Source organism: Plectropomus leopardus, chromosome 4 (genome assembly GCF_008729295.1).
Source record: "Plectropomus leopardus isolate mb chromosome 4, YSFRI_Pleo_2.0, whole genome shotgun sequence".
NCBI classification, from domain to species: Eukaryota; Metazoa; Chordata; class Actinopteri; order Perciformes; family Serranidae; genus Plectropomus; species Plectropomus leopardus.
The window spans coordinates 2,265,585-2,285,874 of record NC_056466.1 but is presented as its reverse complement, the minus strand read 5'-3'; the positions used below and the strand labels follow the sequence as shown (position 1 = coordinate 2,285,874).

The following is a 20,290-nucleotide window of genomic DNA, read 5'->3' as shown; positions in this document are numbered from 1 at the left end:
GCTAGAGGAAAAAAACATTAAGATTAAGAGGAAGCGATGTTTAGATCGGTATGAAACTAGCTGGTAATGGTGCGGATCAGACTGATAACTGGATGCTGCAGGGTGACCTAATGTTTACCAGCAAAGAGCCCGGAAGCACTATTAGATGTTAAGATCTAAAGCTTAGATATTTTCTACATTGCTATATTCATATATAGTTTAGATTTTTTCTCTGATTTTTCTTTTTAAAACTGTTTTGTATGTTTATCTACCTTCTTCTTGAAATGTGTTTTCTTCCCAGTAAGTCATCTGGGTTTAACAGATGGAGAAGAAGATATGGAGGCTTTCAGTGGGCTTTGATGGCATCAGCAAAACAAAAACACTATATTACCAAGGCGTGATTGAATAATAAGATTACATAAATAAGTTAAAGTGAGAAAAAAAAGAAAGGATATATTTTTTATGTTTCTCAACAGCAAGTTTCTCTCTCTGTTTCTCTGTTTTCCAGGGACTTAAGTGAAAATGGCATCCAGGCCATCCCAAGGAGGGCCTTCAGAGGAGCCACGGACCTGAAAAACCTGTGTGTGAAGCCACACACACACACACACACACACACACACACACACACACGTAAACAAAGCTGACAAAAGAATTGTGAATAAAAGAAAAGGAAAGCGTCGCCATAACAAAACAACCTGATACTGTCAGAAAACTATTAAACTGTGAACATCACAAGGCGGGTTTCCATTGCAGAGCTGCACAAAACTTAATGTTTATTTCTATTGCAGCCACCGCACGAGCCGTCATTCTTTCCAATCCAAGGCCACGTCGGCGTGCTGTGCGAGTGATAATGGAAATGTGAGCCCTTTATGATAGTCCACGATTTCACAGAGGAATTGTGGATTCAAAACTTCCGGATGATCCGCTCGACTTTCTCAGAGTTATGTGATGCAGTAACAGCTCTTGTAGCTCAGTTCCTTCTGACAAACACATAGCCATAGCATCATGTGACCTAGAAAAGACTAAAAAAGTGTTTCCATTGCATTTTTGCAAAACATGGCTTTTTCAAATTGCCTGAAATACGACCTCATGAAAATGTAAAACCTCTTTTTTATGATGAATGGATTTTTTTTTTAAAAATTGACGTGTTTCCATCAGGCGTCTTTTATATTTGCAGTTTCAGTTTGGGCACTTTTAGGGTTAACGGAAACCCGCCTACACACATGATCAAAAGATTTAACATCTACGGTATCTTCCAGCATATATTACCATCCATACAGAGAGATTAAGGGATGTAAGATGCACCAGTGCGTTTGACAGCTTTATGCTCATTTTCAGGTTCTTACTTGTATTTTTTGTTTCTATTTAAACATGTTTACATGCTTTAACTGTCAAAAAACACTTTATATCCCTCACACTGTCGGTGCTGGAACTACTCCATTCATCGTCTTTCTGAAACTCACCAAGTTAGAGCCCTTGCTCTTTAAACCCCTCCCTCTGAGAAACCCCCAGTCTCCTCTCTGGTCAGCATTTTTGGGTCTCAGCATCTCTGCACCATAATAGCAGCTCTAGAATGAGTGTAATGGAGAATAGCGGTTCTTTCTACCCTGAAAAATCACCAATAACAGCCTCTAAACACAACTGGACATTAAAAGTCAAGGAGTTCACGTTTCCTTGACATTAGCATGTAGCAGTGAAGGCAACGTAATGTAAAAAAAATGAAAAAGACATTAAAAACAGAGTAATATCTCAAGTTTAACTTTCGCCACATTTAATACAAACATCTTTGTTGTAACACTACATATTTGACTCAATATACAGAAACACATACTGCATGCTGATGCCCTTCACCTAAACCTGTGTGCAAAAGATTGGTCACTTGTTTGATTAAAATATCATAATAATATAACATATCAATAATTCTTGCTTTGTGTTTCTTTGACTACCAGTCAGCTGGATAAAAACCACATCAGCTGTATCGAGGAGGGGGCGTTCAGAGCTCTGCGATCTCTGGAAGTGCTGTGAGTATTCAGTAAATCTGTAAACAGCACAGTCAGTTACCACCAGTGTTTGTTATATTGAATATACTGCAGTCGCTCATGATGTCTTTCTAAATCCCGTTAACGTTTTCTTCTTTTTTTCATTTTCTCTCACTTTCATTTACCGTCAACTTTTTAAAATTTTCTCCTTTTATTTATTTATTCAATCATCTTTTAAGTATTTATTTATTCATCTTTTTATTGATTTATTTATTCATCTTTTTTTATTTTCTCTTTCTGTGAATATTTATTCCCATCTGCTCCTTTTAACCCTGACTCTCGTCATCATCTCACCTCCCATGTTTTCTCTCACCACTTTTTTTTTATTCCTCTCTACCTCCTCCTCTCTTTCCATTTTAATTTATTCCTTCTTTCTCCCTCACTTTTTCTCTGTTTTTGTCTCTCTCTTTCTCCCAGCACGCTGAACAACAACAACATCAGCACTATTCCAGTCTCCAGTTTCAACCACATGCCGAAGCTCCGCACCTTGTAAGTCTTTGAATGCACTACGTTACCCAGAAAGCCTTGTTGTTCAATGACAGCAGTCAGATACTTAACAATTCTTCTTTATTTTTATTTTCTTCTCTCCTTTTATTTCTTTATATCTCCTTTCTTAATGTCTCTCACTGCTTTTCCCTTCTATATCCACTCCCTTTTTTACATTTTCCTCTCCTCTTTGGCTTCTGTTTTCTTTTTGCTTCCTCCCTTAATATCCCTTTACTTGTCTTCCTTCACTCCTTACTCTTTCCATTTCCTCTTCTCTTTTTCACTTTATTCCCCTCCTTCCCTCTTTCACTTTTTCCTCCCTCCTTCACTCCCACTTGTCCTCTTTGCCTTCCTCTGTCCTCCCAGTCGTCTCCACTCTAACTCCCTGCGTTGTGACTGTCACCTGGCCTGGTTGTCTCCGTGGCTGCGGCAGCGGGCGGCTTTAGGCCTCTACACTCAGTGCAGCTCTCCTCCGGCTCTCAGGGGCCTAAACCTCGCCGAGCTACGCAAGAGCGACTTCGCCTGCTCAGGTACGGCAGCCCACTAACAACAAAACACTGAGGTCTGAGTGCGGGTGAGAGAGTCAAAGTTAGTTTTTCTTCTTTTTCGTCTGCAGGACACGGCGGCAGTGCCTTCGTCCAGCCGTGCAGCCTGGCGTCCGGCTCCTGTCCTCCGATGTGCTCCTGCAGCAACAACATCGTGGACTGTCGAGGGAGGGGCCTCACTGCCATCCCTGCTCACCTGCCCGAGGCCATGACTGAGATGTGAGTGGAAGTTTACGTTTGAACTTAAACCAGGCGCGTTTGCATGGAGCCTAATAATCTGATTAGATTAGGTTTAAAAGCCCAAACAAATTAAATATGATCCAGGTGAAAACCTCAGTCAGCTCCAAAAGGCCCAAACCCATTCAAATTCACTCAGCTGCAGAGGGGTGGTTTAAACCTTTTCATAAAACCAAGTAAAGGAAAATTTGTATCACGTAAACGGTATTCGGGTATTAATTCTGCTATTTGGGTATTTGTTAATTGGGTAGGTATTCGGTTTTCAATTTAGGCATTCAGATTTTCTTTTTTGCAGAGCATGAATGCTATTTCAGTGTTTGTGATCTGTCACACACCTTTACCCAAAAGTTAGTGATGGATTTATTGGTGATTATTGGGTTTATTGACTGACTCGAGCTGTTTCAGTGTCGATATGAGCAGCACTGGAGCGCAAACACATGAGCCCCCCACAGCTCACCCTGAGTGGAGCACAAATATCATTCAATCAAATTTAGATCATGGTTTTTTTTTATAATGCCTGGATTATTAAATATGATCTCAGTTACTGTAAATTCAGTTACTGTGCGTCCCTCTGCTGACCAGAACCGAACTGTATTTTTCAGTCATTTTTCATGTAAAATAAAAAAATAAACAGTAAAAAATAAACATTCATGGTTCCAGATTCCATACATGTATGAGGCATTGCTGCGTTTTCTTTTAACAACTTTAAACCTTTTGTTTTACTAAATTAATTAAAACCTTTTTGCATGTGTGCTTTTACTTTTAATACTTCAATGCATCTTCCTGAAATCACATTTACTTTGAATTTATTTAACAGTACGTCAGTTTCACTGCAGCAGAAGTTCTTCTTCTTACAGACTTTTTTGGTGTCAAGTCCTCAGTCTTGTTTATGTATCAGAGTCTTTGCACACGATACAAAACCTGCTCTTATTTAGTGTTTAGGGGGCGTTACGTGCGCAGGTGAGTTAAGATCAAGTGCGATTCATCATTGAGCACACCTGGGTCAGAGCAAATTTGGGTGGTTAAGAGCGTTTGCTGCATCTGGAGTTGACTTCTCAAACTCAAACATTGAGCCTCATGCAGCAATATAAGAGACATTTAAGAGAATGTGGCTGCACGAGGCTCAATGTTTGAGTTTGAATGGAAACTGCAGACAGTCCAGTTGATGGAAATAACATCCAGCTGGCAGCTGTGCTGTGGTGTATAACGACCTGCAGGAGGCAAATTATTAATGTCTGTCTCTTTCTGTCTTTGTCACTGTCTCTTTAGCCGTTTGGAGCAGAATGGCATAAAGTCTGTCCCTCCGGGCGCCTTCACCTCCTACAAGAAGCTTCGTCGAATGTGAGTCCTCTTCAGACATACTTTCTGATAAAAAAGCAGTTTAGGTTCAAAAAGTTTTTAGGATTAATGTCTCTGACTTTTTCCATCTTTGGCATTTTAATATAAGGCAAGTGATTGAAACCGTAGGCAGATTTAGTAAACTGGGAGACGACCCAGACCCAGAACATACTATACTGGCCTGGGAAAACCTCAGAAGACAGAGTCTGGGGAAGAACATGTTGGCTGCCTCCAGACACGGGCAGGGAAAATTTGGAAGCCCTTTTTTTTTATTTAATTATTCTGTGAGAAGCTGCATTACATAACATTTATTTAGCTGATGTTTTTATTCAAAGCAACTTAAAATAAATGCATTTAACTGTGTGGAAACAACAGGAATGAGTCCTTAAACTGGGAAAGGTAGCTTGTGTATTTTTTCATGATTTTGGCTGTGTTCATGCTTGTGTATAAGATTACAATAAATCTAAAATACACTGTACGAACAAAACTGTTGAGTTCACACTGTTAAGTGTAAAAAATGCTCCACTGAAACCCATTCAAACTGACTTTTTTGATCCCACAGCCATCAAAGCAGAAAAACATGACTTGTATTATTTCTGGGTGTCATTCTGGGCTTTTGACTCTGAATTTGTCATTTTGACTATTTTCCACCTGATGAGGTCATTTTTAACCACATTTGGCATATGAAGAAAATACATGCTATTTCCACTAGATGCACTGTCACAATTAATGTTACTGCTAATTGTTGACATATCCCAGATTATGATCAGAAAAAGAAATAGAAAAAGAAATCTACTGTACATGCAGTATATTGAAAATATATTTTTTAAATTTTGTCATCTAAAAACATAATGGCATCAGGACAAAAACCTGGCATTTAATGGGTTAAAATTCTGAAAATTAATAAATATTTGATATTTATGATTCGGACCGATGTTGGTTAAAAAACTAACTCAATGAAAGTAGAAAATATTATTATGTAATATTAATGTATAATATTTTTTAAAGCTTGATTTTAAAAGGTACATTTTGTGTGTGAGAGATATGAATGTGTGTAATATTAAAACGGGCCCGAAGGGTTAACAGCCCGAAGTGCAGTCTGAACAGATGAGTTTTCAGTCTGCAGTGGAAGATGTGTACAGTGTCTGCCTCCCTGATGTCTGTTGGGAGTTTCTTTCACAGTTGTGGAGCCAGGACAGCAAACAGTTGTGATTTTTTGAGCGGCAGCCGGGTCCTCCTTCATGGTGACGGAGAATCGAGCTAATTGGCAGTAGCAGAGTGTAGTGGAAGAGTTTGGGATATCTGCTTTGACCATGTCATTGTTCCCACATGCATTTTCATTGAAAGTTTAAGTTTTTTGTGGTAAGTTTAATGAGAAACGTTTCAGGTCCACCTCAGATGTCACCGGCCACTCCTTTAAATGAAATGACACAGATTTATGCTTGTAAATACTCTCAAATTAACGTTTATTTAACTTAAATTCAAAGTCTTTTTGTTGCTGGCAGCTTTTCCCCGAAGAAGTTAAACAACGACACTCAAATATTTCCTTTAGCTTCCATGACTGTGATTATTCATCAAGAGATTAAAAATGCATTTTTCTGCTAGTCAGCTTGACTAACGCCACCTCGCCAAAGAAAATGTGGTTTTATGGCTCCGCCCCTTAAGTTTTCAACTCCACCATTGAGAGTACAGTATGTCTGCCTCCAGAGGGCCAATGCCTCTGGGAAAACGTCTGTTTTAAACTCTGATCTGCCAACTGGATCTCTCTCTCCTTCCTCCGTCTCCGCTGTTCACCGAGCTGTGGTTTTCCTGCTCGACATAACAAACAGCCCCAGTGGATTTTCAGCATGGAGGAGCGTTTGATTTATGTCAGCCTGCAAAGAGATGCAGCCCCCATCGGAGGCCTTTTAAAGGGTCTTGCATGATGAATCAGATTTATATCGCTGTGATCTGGTGAATATGTTTAAAATGCACGTTTCACCACAATAATAAGGTTTGCAGCTTTGTTCCCTATTTTAGTTTCCTTTTCTCTCTTTGTGGCCTTCTTCTTTCCCTTCGTTCTCTTTTCTTTTGCCCATTTCCATCCTCAGATGTTCTCTCTCTCCATCTTTGCCTCTCTGTGGTTTTCCTTTTCCTCTCAGTCTTATCCTCCTCTCCCTCCCTCCCCGTCCTCCTACATCATCACTGTGAGACCGCCCCGAGCACAGCGACGGGGGCTGATTACATTACCAGGCTGGTTTAAGTGGTTTGTGTTAAAATTTATTGTGACAGTTGAGCGACTGACATGTGGCAGCAGAACAAGGATTTTATAATCTGACATGTTGTGGTTTGGCCCGGCCTGACCAAATCAGAGATTTAAAAACTTAAGCAGAGCAGCGCTCGCTCTCTGAGAGCCTGCCTTTCACATAAAGTCGGGTTTCTCATTTTTATAAATGGTTTTGATTTGATTTGGGGATTAGAAAAATGAACAATAAAACCATTCATGCATGTTTGACCCCTGAACATAGCACATGAAATGTTACATAAAGGAAAAAAATGCACTATTAAACACTTCCTCATCTCTTAAAGGAACACTTCTTCTGCGAAATGAGCATTTGTGTGTCGGTTACTCATCGCTCGTCACCTAGAATTTGAAGAGAAAACTTTGTTTCTCTCATAAGCCAAAACAAATAATCCTAGAAATATTGTAATGTTTCGGTCACTAGACCTTCATGTCTGATGAAGGTCTGGAAGTTAGACAGTGAACGTGAGTTTCTTCACAAATCTTCTTCGGAGTTGTGAGTTTTGTGACTAAATCCCAACGTTGGAACGACTAGAAGTACAGAATCTGCGGCTCTTAGGGAAAGGGGAGGAATATAAAGTGTTAAAATGCAGCAAAGTTATAAATAACTTTATTAAAATTCATTCTAAAAGCAGTGGGAACTCCCATTGGCATCCGAGGATCATTTTTTAGTTCAAGTAAAAACCCCGGAAGCAGTAAAACAAAAAAGAAAAACAGGAAAAAGGTTCTTTTTGTAGACAAGACAGGAAATAATATATTCATGAATGATATTTTCCAGTTTTTCAGTAATGATCTTTGACATGTTCCTGAGCTGATAGAAACAAGACTGATTTAATTTTTTTTATTGAAGATGAAATCGCAATCAAGGATGGCACAGTGATCCCTGCTGTGATCAGTTTTCACCTTTACATCAAAACAAAAATCAAGCGTTCAGCAGTTCTTAACAAGCTCAGAGAAAGTGTTTCTGGCAGCTGTGACTAAAGTCTGTGTGTGATCTTTGTTTGTTTGTTTGTTTGTTTGTTTGTTTGATTCCCAGAGACCTGAGCAACAACCAGATATCCGAGATCGCTCCCGATGCTTTCCACGGCCTCCGAGCTCTCAACTCCCTGTGAGTGACACGCAGAGTGCTGGTGTGTGTGTGTGTGTGTGTGTGTGTGTGTGTGTGTGTGTGTGTGTGTGTGTGTGTGTGTGTGTGTGTGTGTGTGTAAAAATAAACTGTTGGGGTGTCGTGAGAGTGCCTTCACCAATATGTGTTTACATATGTCTGCATTATGCCTGTCTATACCTCCATATGTCTGCACCGCAGGACGCGTGTTTGTGCGTCTGTCGGTATGAATAATTCAAACGTGGCGGCTGCTCTCTGTAAACAGATTCTTTATGAAATATCAGGACATACAGATAATCACAGTGGGTGGCCTGGGGGTCTCTGTGTGTGTGTGTGTGTGTGTGTGTGTGTGCGCCTGTACTGTCTGCATTAATGTGTTCTTGGTGTGTATGGATGTGTTTTTTTGTTTGGGTTTGTAGAGAGTGTAAAGCCACCTAAATGTTTTACTGAAAGAATCTCACAGTTTGTTAATGATGATGCAAATTAATAATAAAACATCACAGTAACTGGCAGCACATTAATATGTATGAATACATAAAGTACAAAACCATCTTTGTGTGCAGGGTGCTGTATGGTAATAAGATCACTGAGTTGCCCGGCGGAGTGTTTGATGGCCTGGCCTCGCTGGAGCTGCTGTAAGTCCAAACCACAACATGCATATATTTGTCTGAGCTGATATTTACACCGACTGCGTTTTAGGCAAATGAATTTCAGGTGTCAAACGGCCTCAAAGTGCCCATAAGCTATTGGAGCGTTGGATGGAAACTCCGATGTCTCTCTGTTTAGTTTTTGTGCCAAGTCAAGCTGATGTAAATCTGTTTCTTGTAACACGCTGCGATGTTATTTTTTTGATAACGCCGCCGTCTTCTTTTGCACCACACAATGCGTTCCACATGCTGAAGCCTCAGTTGTAATAATTGTGTTAGGATGAAGGAGCTTTATGACGCAGCAGCAGAAATTTAGAAACAGGATCTCCATTTAAAACAACTGTGAGGAATTTGAAAATATCTGCATCTGTTGTCAGAATTGGCACTAAAAAAAAAAAAAAAGCCTTATAGGTAGCCGTTTACCAGGACTGGGTCTTTGTTTAGAAAGTGAGTCATGTCAGCATAAAGGGATGCCCTGGTCAAGTTTTTGTGAGTTGATGATAGCTGCAGTTGCTATGTATGAAAGTAAAAACAAATGTGTGACAGGTGATGTAAAACAAAATATCACATCGGCAGTTAAATTTTTTTGTTCCAAATATAAATGTAATAAAAATAGGGCTTGTGAGATGTAAACATAAACTTCATTATGCTGATGTCATCTTGTGTTTCTCAGGTTGCTGAACGCCAATAAAATCCACTGCATCAGAGCGTCAGTGTTCAAAGATCTGGAGAACTTGGCTCTGCTGTCGCTGTATGACAACAAAATCCAGAGTCTGGCTAAAGGCACCTTCAGCTCACTGCACAGCATCCAGACACTGTGAGAACACACACACACACACACACACACACACACACACACACACACACACACACACACACACACACACACACGCGCTATTTTAGGTTCTGTTCCACTCTATTCAGTCTGATCTGACTGATGTCCTGCCCCCTGTGATTTCCCATCAGCCACCTGGCCCAGAACCCCTTCGTGTGTGACTGTAATGTGAAGTGGCTGGCCGATTTCCTGCGTTCAAACCCCATCGAGACCAGCGGAGCGCGCTGCGCCAGCCCTCGCCGCCTCGCCAACAAACGCATCGCACAGATCAAGAGCAGCAAGTTCCGCTGCTCCGGTCAGTGCCTGGCTGTGTGTGTGTGTGTGTGTGTGTGTGTGTGTGTGTGTGTGTGTGTGTGTGTGTGTGTGTGTGTGTATTGTGAATTGAGACATGTGATGACAGTCTGGGTTTATGAGTTTACATGATGGACTGCAGCAAAGCTTCCCCCAAGAGAAATATCCACACAGTTTGTGTGAGAAATGCAAATTATTGTCTCCCAAAAGCCTTTTCATAAACAAGCTCCATTAGCATATATATTAGTTCACTGCGCTGTTCGAAATACAACATCCACACTGTTACACAATTATTTGCCCACAAAAAACTGAACCAACAAGAACTTGTTGTCCCTCTTTTCTTTGATACATGAAATAAATATTGGAGTCAAGGTCAGGCAAGCTAAACTAAATACAAGATTGTTGCAGCTGAAAAGAGTTGCGAGTGGAAACTGTTAATTTCCCGTCTCAGACTTATATCTATGGTGCTTCAACTACAAGAGCATGTTGTATCTGGCCAATGTGAAATCCAACATGTTTACTTCAGATGAGGCAAGATAAGAAAAGAAACTTTATTTATACTGAGAGAAACTGCTGTGCAGCAGAGTGCAGATACAAAGCCTGCAATATAAAAGGAGTAAGTAAGTATAAAATAACATAGCAGAAAAGGCAAACATATTGTGAATATATATTAGAATATGTAGCAATTGTAAAACTGGATCATAGTATGGTGCAAAAATATAAACGTATAAAATAAAGGTATAAAAGCAAGTAGAGCAACCAGCAAGAAGTTACTTTAAAGTTAAAGTTATGCAAATGTTTTAAATCCTTTTTTTATGATGATAAAACAGGTACATTAAACATATTATATCACACGCAAACAGCTTATTCAGTGACACAGAAACAGCTGCAGTGATTCTTAGATACAGTTACACTGACAGAAAAAATGTTCACTAGTTCATGTTTGAAAGTTTTTAGAAAGTGCGACAGAGTGCGTAACAACAAGATGAGACTGAAGTGAGTTAATCTGACCGCCTGTAGCTGGATGACTGTGACTAAACGCTGCCGGCCGTTTGCCTCACCCGCACCGTGCCAGTGTGTGAAGCCAGCTCCTGGCCAGTGAGACCGTGGCAGGCTCACTGATCACCACATAAACTGCTCCACGCCGCTTTAGGCAGCTGCCAGGCCTGGAAGGCTGCACGCAGGCGACACATCGCCTCAAAAAACAGTAAAACTTCAACCTGGACACAGATCGTTTAACGGTTACTGCCAGTTTTGTACCTCCTTGTGTGTTTGTGTGTGTGTGTGTGTGTGTGTGTGTGTGTGTGTGAGAGTGAAATTAAATCAAATTACCATCGTTAATATAAGAGGTGTAAACTAAAATGCGGTGGCACCTTCTGCTGCAGATGCATTACGTTGCATCTTTAAACTCTTTGAAACCTGAAAACTTTGGCTCAAAAAAACGTGGAAAGAAGGCAATGAGCAACTTAACAAGCGATGTCCCAAAACTAAAATAAAATGAAATAATTGATATTTTTTTAGCCGAAGTTTAAATATAGAATTATACATCTAGATTTATTGATATTTTTTACAATATTTTTGTTGATTCTCTCTCTCCCCCTCTCATTTTTATGCTGATTTTCAGGTTTTTTTGTTTTTTTTTATCACCTTTTAGTTTTTTGGTGGACATTTCATGCCAAGTTGCTGATTTCTTTTCTTTCCCCATGATTGATTTTGACAGAAATCAAACCAGTTATCTCAGTGTTTCAGAGGTTTAAATGCTTGTGAAAGTTGTCTGAACATGGCACAAGAATACTTATGTCAATCCAGGTTTCAAAGGGTTAATATGTGTCTGTGTTTGTGTGTGCTTCTTTGAAGCTTTCAGAGCTTTTGACTAACTTGGTTTTGTTTCTCTTTTTCTTTCGTGACAGCCAAGGAGCAGTACCACATCCCAGGTGATTATGTTTGTGTGTGTGTGTGTGTGTGTGTGTGTGTGTGTGTGTGTGTGTGTGTGTGCGTGCGTGCGTGTGTGCGTGCGTGCGTGCGTGTGTGCGTGCGTGCGTTTGCTGGACTGTGAAGCCTGCTCTGTTTATGCCTGAGCAAACTTGAAAATACAAATACATTTAACTTAAACAGCTTGACAGGATATATACACTGAGACAGTACCAGACTGCTTTCAAATCTGTAATCTTTTCTCTCAGTGTTCATGTTCAGAACTCAGTTAGCTCATAATCTGCTGGATTTACAGAGACATTAAAGACACTATGCTGGATTTTCCTAAAAGAAAAAAACAATGTTTGGACTCATACAGAAGTAATCCTTCTCAATCGTCACTTTTGACCCACGAGAGGTGTGTGACAGCGTATTTATGTGCCAAGACTCTGCTCTTTGTCTGGATTTTCTTTCAGACCATGAGCAGTACATAAATACAAAAATCATGAAGGTTTTTTGAATCCTGAAACTTGAGTCTGTATCTTGTTTTCTTGGAAAATCCTGCCTAGTATACCTTTAATTGCAGGAGCTGATTTAGTGATTTAGTCTTTTAGTGTGAGTGAGAAATTTGGACATTTGGACAGTGTAAGTGAAAGGAACAATCTTTGGTCCAAACTAGCTATTAACAACTGATTGAAGTGATTAACAAAGATTTTTAAGAATTATGTTGTTAAAAACCTTTTTTGTTGATATACAATCAAACCTAGTTGTGCAACCACGTAGCTTTTTTAATGTGTGTGGAAACTTATTTGGACAGATTCAGTTGTTTAGGAGAAATTTTTCTCTAAATGAGAGAGCACACATTCAATTTGGTGCGAGAAATGTTCATATTGATACTCATTCGATGGAAGAACCGTCAATTATTGACAGACTACTTAAAATGATGTGATCGCTGTGTGTTTGTATGTTTGTTCAGGTACCGAAGACAGGCGTCTGAGCTATGAGTGTAACAGCAAGCCGGTGTGTCCCGCTAAGTGTCGCTGCGAAGCGAACGTGGTCGACTGCTCCAACCTTCGCCTCACCAAGTTTCCTGAACACCTGCCGTCCTCCACTGAAGAGCTGTGAGACACTTTAACACCTGCACAGAAAACACACACAGTCTGATTAGAGTCCTGCGGATACCGCAATGCCGATTATACCACTAAAATATCGACCGTAGATATACTTTCTCCATGAAAATTGATCAAGTATATCGGGATCATTCTTTAAATTTGATAATTAAGAAAGTATTATTGTCACTAAAATATTGACTGTATACGTACTTTTTTATTATTTAATGAAAACTGATCAAACAAGCATTTCAGGAAAGCATTCTTGAAATATGATTATTAAGAAAGTATTAATGTCACTAAAATATCGACTGTATATATGGTGTATATAATGAAGATGATATGTCCGAGACAGGACACTTAAAAATTAAATAATAAAAAACTTAAATGTCAAAGATGACAGTAACTGTACATTTTACATAATTTACCTCACCAGCATTTAAAAAAACATCAAATAACTATAAATATAAACAAATAAAACAAAATATTTTAAACCTTTTATGGGTAAAATATATTTAAAATAGTGCCAGTAAATCCTTTCTTAATGCAGTTTAATGCATTGCTGTTTCTTTTTGCGTATGTGTTAACATACAGTGCATGATGTTATAGATTAGGATTAACTAATGATTATAAACACTAATAATCAATCACATTTTTCTTAGTTTAATCTAAAAATGTCAGAAAAAAAAGAAAAATACTCCTCACAAGTTCCTCAAGACCAAAGGACGTCTTAAAACTGCTTGTTTGCTCTAAATAATAGTCCTGAAATTTAATTTACAATTACAGAAAATAACAAATTAAAAACAGCAAATCCTCACTTTGAAGAATCTGGAACCTGCAAATGTTTGATGTTTTTGCCTAATTTTCAGTTTCAGTTTAATTTATTTAAATGAGAGTGCAGATTAATAAATACACATGGTATTAAAATGAAAAAAGCCAAAACGCTGTTTTTCAACCTTTGTGCCTCGGCCAAGGTGTTACTAAAAGCTTCCAAAAATACATTAAAGAGAAAAAAAAGCCCATACAAATGCTAGATCATTGATTTAAACAATGCATTGAGTATCCGATTTAGCCAATATCAGCTGACGATATCGGCCCTGCTGATACATCAGTCTGGCTCCAGGATACAGTTACATTCTGCCATATTCTGTTTGGAGGATGCTTTTATTTAAAGTGCATGCCTTTCAGCACAGCCGACTCCTGTGGGAACCTCAGTGTCAAATCAATCGTCTGCAAGACACACTCATGATTACACTCCTCATGCATGTACATACATTACACAGTCACATGAATACACGCACGCGGGCTCTTTACGGATATCCGTGTTGACATGCTCTGTATGGACTCATGCTGCATGGATGCACGCTCTGACACACACATCCCAAACCGACTCTTCTGCTAATGATGTTTTTGGCTCCGTCCTCTTACATGTCCGCTCTCTGTGACCGTCCCAGGCGTCTCAACAACAACGACCTCTCCGTGCTTGAGGCCACCGGAGCCTTCAAGGGCCTGTCGCAGCTCAAGAAAATGTAGGTCACTCAAAAAAACTTCAACAATAATGAGTTCAATCATCAAAAGAATCATCTCATTGTCTGGCCTTTGCCTTGACCTTAAAGCTGGGGTGTGCAGTTCACTGGAAAAGGGCAAAAAAAAAACAAAGGGCAGAATCTAAAAATAATATACCCTCCTCCTGCAGCTCTCTCTCTGTTGATCAGACGACAAATAAGATGAGAAGTAGCGAGCGACCACACCCTGCGGCTCCTCCACCTTACTCCCCGCTTCACCAGAGGGGGAGGACAGTGGACCTTCTGTTGGCAGCTGTAACTGCTTTAAACGGAGTTTATTAGTCGCAGCAGTGCTGGGTGTAACCTGTGTAACCGCAGCAACAGAAGGCAAGTTTCCATTGAAGATTAAGCGATATTTTTGAAATGTCGATAAAACACATTTGCAGATGACTGCGTCTCCATTGAGTGATGTTATGCAACTTCTCATGTTGCAAAATCATTCCAGTAACCATGGCGACGGATGTTCAAAACATCAGCCGGTTTATTTCTATTGCAGCCAACGTACTAGCCGTCATTATTTCCAATATAAGGAGACGTAGGCGCGTTATGTGAGTAATAATGGAAAGGCGAGCCCCTTATACATGGGAGCGACCACGTATGAGGGATTTCTGGGAGGTGATAGTCCACAATTTCCAAATTTCCGGATGATCCGCTTAACTTTCTCAGAGTTACGTGATGCAATAACAGCTCTTGTAGCCCCTGCTGCGTCATGAGGGAGCCAGTTCCTACTGACAAGCTCATAGCATCATGTGACCTAGAAAAGACTCAGTGTTTCCATTGCAGTTTTGGAAAATATTGGTTTTTCAAATCCCCTGAAATACCACCTCATGCAAATATAAAAACTTTTTGCAATAAATGGGAGTTTTTTTTTTTTCGAAACTGTTGTGTTCCCATTGATCCGATTCAGTTTGTGCAATTGAAGGGTTAATGGATACCGGCTTATCTCCAAAAACCACCCTGATCCCTCGTCCTTTCACACCTGTATCAAAGCTCTCTCCGGTGTTTCCCTGCTCACAAACCAGCCGCCTCCGTCTGCCGGTTACACAATTAAGTGTATTTTATATTCGCAATTTGAGAGTTAAAGAAACCTGTGTAGAGTTGAGGAGCTGGAGCAACATTTTCTCACCATCTCTGAAACGCTTCAGCGATATTGATTCCTGTTTTGTTTTGTTTAGCGTCAGACTCTTTTAGCTTCTTTTTGATTGGTCCGTCTTCCCTTTCTTGGGTTGCTTTGTAGTGTAGGGAGTCGTTGCCAATGCTGGATCAGCAACTCTCGCTGAAGGACTCTCCATCATTTAATCAGAATTTCACCATCTAAAGGGACGTGCACGTCCATCAAAATTTTGACAACAGCTGATAGGAACGCCCTCTCTCTGAAATGGCCCGTGATTGGTCAAAGTTTCCTGTCACAGATTTGATTTTCTAAAGTCTGAAAACACAGTGAAGAGGAGGTGCAGAGGTCTAGTGTTTTCTGTCAGTCGTTTTTGTTGGATTTTTGCCCGTTGACACCAAAATATAACTGCCCACATCAGCTTTAAGAAGGGAAATTTATTCCGACCAAACTACTCTGTAATGTGAATTTTGTTAAGTACCTAAGTGCATTACTTAATTTATAGTGTTGTACTTGGAAAGAAGTACATGGAAAAGGTACTCAGGAACATTAACAAGAGTAATAATGAATTAATGTCACTATTTGAAAACAAATCACCCAAAATGTTGAGTAAATGATGAGACAGATTGCTTTAAGAGACTTTCATTTTGCTAAATGATCATATTGATTGAATTGCCTCGAATCTCTACGGTGGAGTTTGTGATAAACATAACAGTTTGCATGAACCAGACATTTTGTCCTCCTTCTGTTCCAGTAACCTGAGCAACAACAAGATCTCAGAGATTGAGGACGGGGCGTTCGAAGGAGCCTCCTCGGTGGCGGAGCTCCACCTGACGGCCAATCACCTGGAGTCTGTGAGAGGGAGCATGTTTAAAGGCATGGAGGGACTACGCATGCTGTGAGTTCGCTTTCTACTCCTCCTCTAACATTCATCATCATTAATACAATACTGATTTATTTATAAAGCACATTTAAAAACAAAAGAGCTGACCAAAGTGCTGCACATCAATACATAGGTAAAACATAGCATATATAACATAACAGACTGTTTACAAAAGGGCAATAAAACGACAAGATAAAACCACAAACTGGCACCAGCGAGGACGGATGGGTTTTTAAATGACATTTAAACACAGGCAAGGTGGGCTAGTCTAATCTGGCTCCTAGGTAGGTATGTACCCCTAAAGACAGTTTCAAAAGTTGTGGTTTATTTTGCGCGTATGTGTGTGTTTAGGATGCTGAGAAACAACAAGATCAGCTGCATCCATAATGGGAGCTTCACAGGTCTGAGCAACGTCAGGCTGCTCTCCCTCTACGACAACCAGCTGAGCACCATCCTGCCGGGAGCCTTCGACACTCTGCCCAACCTGTCCACACTGTAAGTGACACACACACACACGCACACACACACACACACACACACACACATACACACACACACACACACACACACACACACACACTGTTCACATTACAAGCCTTAGTGCTTATTGCTGTTCAAGTTAACGTTTAAAATGTGGCCAGTATCAGACAAGATGTCAGAAAGCGGGCACAGGCAGTGGGTGAATGAGACAGAGGGCTTTGTCAGTCTCTACCTATGTCAGTGCCGTATGGCCACGTATAATTTTGGGTTGATTCTAATCTCTGTGAAAGAACGAACAAGTGGTGCGTCATTTCTTTAATCAAGCTGCAATTCCACCTTTGACCACAGTGTGGGTTGCAGTTGCAGAGTGACACTGTCCGTGTTTTCATTCCACCGACAGAAGAAGTAGCAAGTCAACGTTATTTATTAAGTATTTTTATACAAAATGGGCACGGGCAGTGGATGAGTGAGACACAGGGCTTCATCAGTCTCTGCCTGTGGCAATTCTCAATGTCCATGTGCAGTTTAAGATTGATTGGGCGACCCATCCAGGAGAAAAATGAATAATAATAATAATAAGAGCCCCTCTCATATAAGAAATGCAGCCCAATGTGCTTTCCAAGAAAGAAATTAAATGCACCAAGTGCTTTACATCAGAACACATAAAAGACAAACAGAAAACCTGCATGTAAAAGTAAAATATAATCAGAAGAGAATAAATTAATGCGAGTAAAAGTAAGATGAAGTGAGGATAAAAATCTAGTGCACAGAGTGCATAACATAAATGGAAAATAAAATATAACCCACTGACTTTTTTAATAAAATAAGCATAAAAATAAGCATAAAAGGAGAGTATATAAAATGCATAAAATCAAGGAAAATACAGCATCTTAAAGCTGTGCAGCAGCATGCAAGTGCAAAGCAGAGCTAGTTAAAGGCTAAAGTGAAGAGAAAAGTTTTTAGTTTTCTTTTAAAATTATTTAGCAAGCTGGCTTTTCTGAAATCTACATCCAGACGGACAGATGGACAGATGGCGTTTTCTTCATTTTATAGAAAGATGTCGATCAAGAAAGCCGTGAAAGTCGCATTGAATTCCGACACAGTTGGCATGGCTGTTCAGACTGAGGTCACATTTTTTAAAAATCAGATGTATATCTGATTTAGACCCACATATGAAAGTGGCCCAAAGCTGATTTGTGCCGTTCACACTGACATCAAACAATCACATCTGGGTCACATGACGGGAAAAATCAGACTCGGGCCACTTTGGCCGCAGTGTGAGAGTAGTGATACACACACTCAGATGTACATCTCCTAATGTTCTTCTTCTGTGTCCATCAGGAATCTTCTGGCAAATCCTTTTAACTGTGACTGCCGTCTGTCCTGGTTTGGGGCGTGGCTTCGAAGCAGACGAATTGTGACAGGGAATCCTCGCTGCCAGGGCCCCGCCTTTCTCCGAGAGATCCCCCTGCAGGACGTAGCTGTGCCCGACTTCCGCTGCGAGGACGGTACAATACAAATGCTCAGATTTGAACATGAAATAATTTACTGTGAAATATGATCAGTTCAAGACAGCTTTGCTTCCACGGCAAATTTCATACAAGTGCTTTACAGAGCAATAAAATATAAAACATAATAATGGATGCAGATTTACATTAAAAGAGTACAGAGATAAAAGGAAAAAATAATTACTAAACCATTCAAAAGAATTTAAAACTAAAAATCGCCATTAAAATAGCAAAAGTTCAGAAAAGATGTGCAAAGATTAAAAGATTATTTCAAATCATATAAAATCCATTTTAAAAACAAGTTTGCAGTCTTTAGAGAATTGGATTCTTGTTTATGTATATATTGTTGTTCATAGTAGCTTTTGTTCATAGTAGCTTTTGACACATATTTATCTTTTTGTATATTTAACATATATGCTACTTTGACACATTGCATTGCAACATAAAGCACAGTTTTATCATTTTTATATTACACACACTTTACACACTCAGCAAATTCTCCTTGTTATAATTTAAATCTTTTACAGAATAGAGCTGATTGTCTATATCGGTATTTTACATTTATGTTTTCACACTTACAGACTGAGCATATTTACATACTTTACTACTGTTGGTGCTTCTTTCTACTCGCTCTAATTCTCTATGCGGGCTTCAGAGTGACTGATTTCTGATTCTGATTACCCTTCTAATATATTAAAATTTTGATTCTGATCAGAGTGCAGAACAGTTAAAAAGTCTTATCACTTTATTATGACTTACGTCAGCTCATAGAGGAGCATGTAGACAGAGGTAAAGAAGCAAAATGTTCCCTTACAACCACATTATTTAAAATACCACCTCCCTAACATCAACTTTTTATAACCGTACCCCCACTCTTCTGTCCGCCCATCTGCTCAGGCTCCGTTCTGGAGGACAGCAGCTGTTCCCCGGGGCCTCAGTGTCCCAGCCAGTGCACCTGTATGGACACAGTGGTCCGCTGCAGCAACAAACACCTGCAGGCTCTGCCCAGAGGACTCCCCCGCAACGTCACCGAGCTGTGAGTCCAAAAGAACAAACACAGCAACTTTTTTTTGACTTAGATTTCTTTTGACATGAACTTGAATCCCGGTCCTGTCGGGCACTTCAGTTCACGGCTTGGTCCACCTGTGTAGTGTTTGGGCTGTAAAAAAAAAAATTTAAAAAAAAAGTAATTTGTTAAACTGTGAATGTTCCAATACCATTTATTCTTACTGATACCAGTTTCAATTCCTAAACTCTTGTGTTGGCTGATACCAAGTATTGATCGGATTGTATTGCATTAGGCAAGGCGGCTTATGACAAATGATAGTAGCAGTGGTGAGTGCTTTATATCAAAACACTTAGAAAACAAAAAGACATATTAAAACCTCCATGTAAAAATTAAATAAGATCAGAATAAACCTGAATATGCTTAAAGACACACAAGTGCATGCGCAGCAGCAGCAGCAGCAGCTGCAGCATCAGCATCAGCAGCAGCAGCAGCAGCTGCAGCATCAGCATCAGCAGCAGCAGCAGCAGGTGCAGCAGCAGCAGCAGCAGCAGCAGCAGCAGCATCAGCAGCAGCAGCAGCAGGTGCCGCAGCAGCAGCAGCAGCAGCAGCAGCAGCAGCAGTAGGTGCAGGAGCAGCAGCAGCAGCAGCAGCAGTAGGTGCAGGAGCAGCAGCAGAAGCAGCAGCAGCAGCAGCAGCAGCAGCAGCAGCAGCAGCAGCAGTAGGTGCAGGAGCAGCAGCAGTAGGTGCAGGAGCAGCAGCAGAAGCAGCAGCAGCAGCAGCAGTCGGTGTGGCAGCAGCAGCTAAACAGGCATTTTATTTTGTCCCAGTTGTCTCGCTATCATATTAATTAGATAGATAATCAGCTCTGTTTATCTTCTCTGATAAAAAGGTTATAATGATTTTTTCTGGTTTCTGAGGTAGTTCACAGTGT

At 40.1% G+C, this 20,290-nt stretch overlaps 1 protein-coding gene across 1 annotated transcript in view; it reads left to right on the top strand.

Moving 5' to 3' along the window:
- The first annotated feature begins 1,951 nt into the window (after window positions 1–1,951).
- LOC121942024 (slit homolog 1 protein-like) overlaps window positions 1,952–20,290 on the top strand; it is a 39,015-nt gene continuing 20,676 nt past the window's right edge. Inside the window, 16 exon segments of the mRNA XM_042485086.1 lie at window positions 1,952–2,000; window positions 2,436–2,507; window positions 2,871–3,034; window positions 3,121–3,268; window positions 4,556–4,627; window positions 7,942–8,013; window positions 8,574–8,645; window positions 9,331–9,474; window positions 9,624–9,787; window positions 11,694–11,717; window positions 12,671–12,815; window positions 14,258–14,332; window positions 16,234–16,377; window positions 16,714–16,857; window positions 18,184–18,350; window positions 19,248–19,386. Of these exon segments, the coding sequence (XP_042341020.1) occupies window positions 2,488–2,507; window positions 2,871–3,034; window positions 3,121–3,268; window positions 4,556–4,627; window positions 7,942–8,013; window positions 8,574–8,645; window positions 9,331–9,474; window positions 9,624–9,787; window positions 11,694–11,717; window positions 12,671–12,815; window positions 14,258–14,332; window positions 16,234–16,377; window positions 16,714–16,857; window positions 18,184–18,350; window positions 19,248–19,386 (1,694 nt within the window). The 5' untranslated portion in view covers window positions 1,952–2,000; window positions 2,436–2,487.